Below are 6,000 nucleotides of genomic sequence, written 5' to 3'. Positions count from 1 at the left end.
AAGGCTAAAGGCCAAGTCATATTACACAGCTTTTCCAGTGATTCTTAGTTGCAGCACGCTCCTGTGACCACCATTCATTTTGTCTGACTCATTCCAATAAATCTACAACTCATCCCAGTAAAATTAAACAGGTTTGACAAGAGATGTGCTCTCAGCTAGAAGCAAAAACCATATAATGCAGCTACTTTGGACTTAGAAAACCGAAGAGAAGCTCATTTGTCTGATGCTGAATGGAAAAAAGGGGGCTGAGATTGCAGCCAAACCTACCTATGGAATGGCCACTGGCTTCATCAGGCAGCATGGTATTGGCCATTAGGAAAAGGGGTGAGTTTAGATGACTTTCTAGCAAAGTTTCACATTTCCAATGTATCTCAATTTGGCATACCCTGCTATTTCTAGTTGTGTAATCTAACATCATGAAGAGACAAGATCAGCAATTACACTCATCAAGTTTCACGTCACCTCTGACTAGCAGTCAAGTAATGTGACATCAACTTAAGTTACATGGACAATGACCAAACATGCTACAACTGGCAACGTTCCACATCTGGCCAAACATTGATGAAAGAAGGAAGTAGTCTGGGTGTCATCATAATCCTAGTGTGCTTCCATGTTGCAGCTTTTTAGAGTGAGGATGATGGTGGCCATCACTATTGTGACACTGCAGTTCTCATTATTCAGCTTACCTTTTATTTACTAAGAATTAGAAAAATGAGTTGTTTGGTTTGGCAGTGGACTTTTTGACAAAAAGTGTTCAAGTGAAAACAACAGCTGGTAAACCATTGGGCACTAAGGTGGACATCAGAGCCCAGCATGTCACACACGCTGAAGAAAAGACAACTTTAAGTTTTCTGGTATGTGAAGATTTTCTGAGCGGACATGGGAGGGTGGGAAATAAGGGAAAGTCACTGGGAAGGTGTGCTTCACATCCATCAGAAGGTGCTGCCGGGACTCCCCTTCTGAACGATTCTTCAACAAACTCTGAAATAGACAGGAGAGGGCAACCTCATTAATTAAGCTGAACCAGACCAGCTGTATACAGACTTTGACCTGCTGCAAGTGTAAAACAAGTCCACACATAGGCAGGCCAAAGAGATGCTTGCAGAGCAAGAGATCTGCGCTTAGGGTAGAGAACAGCTGTCAGAGTAAGAAATCTGCAGAATGATCAAACAGATGCTTCAAGATCAAGAGATCAACACACAGATCTTCTGCACAATCAAGAGGCCCACATAGGCCAGAGAGTTGCTGCCAGACCCATAGATCTGCAAACAAAAATACTAAGGAACTGCCTCATGAGTTAAAAGTTAACATATAAAAAACAGAGAGATCTACCAAAGTGTTTTATTTACAATTATTTCAAAATAAGAGATCAATCATAAGGTTATAGAAAAGTCACAGACCATATTGGCAAGGAGTCTAAGCAATCCTTTAGGAAAAATGATGAACAGAAAGCAAATATGGAAACCATTTGGTACTGGAGTTAATGGACAAGCCAGTCTTTTCACAAATAGTTAAGAATAGCTTCAGGCTTGAGGCTTGATATCAAAGTTATCTGATTAGTCAAAAGCTGGCTGGAGACCTGCACATAGAGATTCTTCATGATTTAGAGATTATTGTGCAACAACCACCAGGATGTTCCGGAGTATAAAACCTAGACTAAGACCAAAGAGTTGCAGTAAAAAGAAGTCTATTGCCAGAGCTAAAATCATGGAATTGCAAAGTAGTAGAAGAAGTAATAAGGGCTGTTCGGTCCTGTACAACCGGTGTCAGAGCTTGGTCCGCATTGCCGGCAGTAAGTCGAACCCGTTTCCGGTGAGAGTTGGACTTCACCAGGGCTGCCCTTTGTCACCGATTCTGTTCATAACTTTTATGGATAGAATTTCTAGGCGCAGCCAGGGTGTTGAGGGGGTCCGGTTTGGTGGACTCAGGATTGGGTCACTGCTTTTTGCAGATGATGTTGTCCTGTTTGCTTCATCAGGCCGTGATCTTCAGCTCTCTCTGGATCGGTTCGCAGCCGAGTGTGAAGCGGCTGGGATGGAAATCAGCACCTCCAAATCCGAGACCATGGTCCTCAGCCGGAAAAGGGTGGAGTGCCCTCTCAGGGTTGGGAGCGAAATCCTGTCCCAAGTGGAGGAGTTCAAGTATCTCGGGGTCTTGTTCACGAGTGAGGGAAGAATGGAGCGTGAGATCGACAGGCGGATCGGTGCGGCGTCCGCAGTGATGCAGGCTCTGCATCGGTCTGTCGTGGTGAAAAGGAGCTGAGCCGTAAGGCAAAGCTCTCAATTTACCGGTCGATCTATGTTTATACCCTCACCTATGGTCATGAGATATGGGTAGTGACCGAAAGAACGAGATCGCAAATACAAGCGGCTGAAATGAGTTTCCTCCGCAGGGTGTCTGGGCTTTCCCTTAAAGATAGGGTGAGAAGCTCAGTCATCCGGGAGGGGCTCAGAGTAGAGCCGCTGCTCCTCCGCATCGAGAGGAGTCAGATGAGGTGGCTCGGGCATCTGATCAGGATAATAATAATTCTTTGCATTTATATAGCACTTTTCTCACTACTCAAAGCGCTCAGCAATTGCAGGTTACGGGCCTTGCTCTAGGGCCCAACAGAGAAGAGTCCCTATTGGCATTTACGGGATTCAAACCGGCAACCTTCCGATTGCCAGTGCAGATCCCTAGCCTCAGTGCCACCACTCCGCCTCCTGGACGCCTCCCTGGTGTGGTGTTCTGGGCACGTCTAACCGGAGAAGACCCAGGACACGCTGGAGGGACTATGTTTCTCGGCTGGCCTGGGAACGCTTCGGAATTCCCCCTGAAGAGCTAGTAGAAGTGGCCAGGGAGAGGGAAGTCTGGGCATCTCTGCTCAAGCTGCTGCCCCTGCGACCCGATCTTGGATAAGCAGAAGAGGATGGATGGATGGATAGAAGAAGTAGCAGTAGTGGTAGTAGCAGTAAGAGTATTGTCAGATGTACAGAGAGACTTTTACTTGCAGGTCTGACTTTCATGCAGCAGACTGCCACTCACTGGTGACATGATAAGCACAGAATAGAGCTGTTTCATGAGATGAAGATTTAGTGACCTGAAACAGCTGTTTCCAGAGTAAGAGATCTGCAAGCAGGCCATTGAATTGCTGCCAATGTCAGAAATTCCAGACGAAAAAAGGAAAATGTTCTGAGATATTTCAGGTAAGGAAGACAGACGTTTTGAGGTAAGGTCATTATACTCAGTAAAACAACGCACAAAATGATTCAAACGAAGCTGAGTGCATAGCAAAACTGTCCTGGAGAATAAAATAATCATTTTTTGAACCTGCAGACTGCTTATATTAGTTTTGAAATGAACCATGATGAATATAAAGGAACTAATTTACAGAACCATTAAGGCAGTTTAACTAAATAATGTATAGAAGCAATTTACGTTGAAAGCATCCTCTGTTTTGGACAAATAATATATGACCCACATACATTTGTACATTTTTTCTGTATTGTACCGGTAATTTATAACTTTAATGCATCTGTTTTATTATCCAATGAATTGAATGTGCTTTTAATTTAAAATGGTCAGGCAAGTTTCTAACTTAATGGTAAAAAGAACAGAGGCAATAAGTGATTATACAGATAAGCTTTTGGGCAGAGCCATCCATCACTAGTACATTTAATCAATTATATATATGTAAGGTGACATGTTCAGGAGTCATCCATTGTTAATGTCATGGATAGTGAGTCACAATGTGGAGTACTAGGGAGTGATTGGCAGTGTAGCAAATCACTCACATGGTACTTATGTAGATGGGATCATATGTGGAGAGCATTGAAGTAAAGAAGTGCAGAGAAGCAGTGTAGAAATAACTCGTACTCTGCTTATGTGAATAGGATCTGTTTGTGTGTGTGTTAGACCAGGTTTATACTTCACGCGACACAAGGTATGCTCCAGCGGACGCTCCTGCTATCAGACAGCCTTGGTGTCACAATCCCTCCTAATCCACTAACAGCTGTGTTTGGTGGGCTTACAGAGGGGCTTAAAGTGGAGAAGGACAAACTGTAATTGCCTTTACTTCACTATTGGCACATAGACTTATCTTGCTCAATTGGAAGAATCCTAACTCTCCTCTTCTAAGTCAGTGGGTACCTCATGTGATATACTATTTGAAATTGGAAAAAATCAAACTCGCACTTAGAGGATCTGTGCAAAACGTTTTCAAAACCTGGCAGGATCTTATCTATAACATTTTAGAATAAGCATTTAAATTGAGGAAGCAGGTTCTCTCCCCTCTTTTACTCCATTCATCTTTATTCATTTATTAATTTATCTATTTACTTATTTTTACTACTCTGCTGGCCTAGCTCTCTTTCTCAGGGGTGAGGGTTGATTTGTTTCAAACCTTTTTTTATTAAACTTGAGTCATTTGTATGGAATGCTATTTGTTTTAAATAAAATAAAATAAAAAAAATAGATTCAGTGTTGGGCGGCATGGTGGCGCAGTGGGTAGCGCGGCTGCCTTGCAGTTGGGAGATCTGGGGACCTGGGTTCACTTCCCGGGTCCCCCCTGCGAGGAATTTGCATATTCTCCCCGTGTCTGCGTGGGTTTCCTCCGGGCGCTCCGGTTTCCTCCCACAGTCCAAAGACATGCAGGTTAGGTGGATTGGCGATTCTAAATTGGGCCTGGTGGGTTGACACCCTGCCCAGGATTGGTTTCTGCCCTGTGTTGGCTGGGATTGGCTCCAGCAGACCCCTGTGTTCGGATTCAGTGGGTTGGAAAATGGATGGATTCAGTGTTTGCCCTTTTTACTAGCCAGGCTTGAAGGTTCCCCCTCTACAGGGCACTTTTGGAACTCTTTAGCACTGGTACTCTCAGTTCATAACAAAATCTTTCCAAATTAATTCACTGCTTTTCCCTTAAATTGACATCAGGTAAGCCGATTTGGCTTTCTGTTTTATTAAGCTATAAACTTTAATACATCCTCATTCATTCTCTTGACACCAGACAGTGAAAATGGCCTGCATTTTGGTTGAACATGCAAGTAAGAATATCACTGTACTCTATACACATGACAATATGACAGACGCTCTCCCTTCATCTTTGTTTCTTTGAGTTTCCTGATTTGATTTGCGAATCTTGTGTTTCTTTGGTTTTACTGGTTTGTATTCCTGCCACATCTTAAGGTACTGTTAATTGGATCCTGTATTTGGACTTGTTTGCTTAAGGTTTTTGTCTATTTTTCTGGCCTTCACTTTGTGAACTTTCAAAGCCTTAGGCCAGGTTTATACTTCACGCGGCGCAACGTATGCTCCAGTGGACATTCCTGCTACGCAAACATTTTACTGCTTATACTTGCGCACATACTTTACGTAAATCTGGAAGAATCCACCAGGTGACAGTGCGAGATATTATCACGGTACGAACAGGTTCGGCTTCTCTGTGTTGTGAATTGCCTGGAACACCAATTAAATTCCGATGACACCTTACCACAATATATCTGAAAAGAATGTTTAATGATTAAATCCATCAATCCAGGGATGTGCCCATTCCAGCAAGCATTGGGCACGAGGCTGAAACAATCCCTGGACGGGGCAACAGCTCATTGCAAGGTGAGTACAAGCAGAAACATACACTGGCGTCATTTTAGTGTCACCAAATCTGCATATCATTGGAAGTAAACCAGAGCACAGTGTGGAAACCCAGCAGGAAAACGTAAACTCCAAGCAGAGAATACCAGCGACGTGACTCCCTGTGAGACAACAGTGCTACCGCTCTGCCACCGTGTCACCCCCATATTAACAGTATTTCTTTATTTAAACGAAATTAATGATTTATCTGTAAAATGTAACATACATACTTTAATGCATTTCATCATGAAAGTGATATCAAGTACAGTGGAACCTCGGTTTGCGAGTAACTTGGTTTACGAGTGTTTTGCAAGACGAGCAAAAATTTTTAATAAATTTTCACTTGATAAACGAGTGAGGTCTTGCAGTACGAGTAGTTTGTCTGCTGAGCGT

The 6,000-nt window shown here is 43.2% G+C and overlaps 1 protein-coding gene across 1 annotated transcript in view; it reads right to left on the bottom strand.

Moving 5' to 3' along the window:
* Nucleotides 1-449: 449 nt before the first annotated feature.
* si:dkey-110c1.10 (unconventional myosin-Va) overlaps nt 450-6,000 on the bottom strand; it is a 63,574-nt gene continuing 58,023 nt past the window's right edge. Inside the window, exon 34 of the mRNA XM_051935235.1 lies at nt 450-981. Coding sequence (XP_051791195.1) covers nt 817-981 — 165 coding nt within the window. The 3' untranslated portion in view covers nt 450-816. The remainder of the gene's footprint in view (nt 982-6,000) is intronic.

Source organism: Erpetoichthys calabaricus, chromosome 12 (assembly GCF_900747795.2).
Source record: "Erpetoichthys calabaricus chromosome 12, fErpCal1.3, whole genome shotgun sequence".
NCBI lineage: Eukaryota > Metazoa > Chordata > Cladistia > Polypteriformes > Polypteridae > Erpetoichthys > Erpetoichthys calabaricus.
The sequence above is the reverse complement of the archived record's forward strand: the minus strand, read 5'-3'. Positions and strand labels throughout refer to the sequence as shown.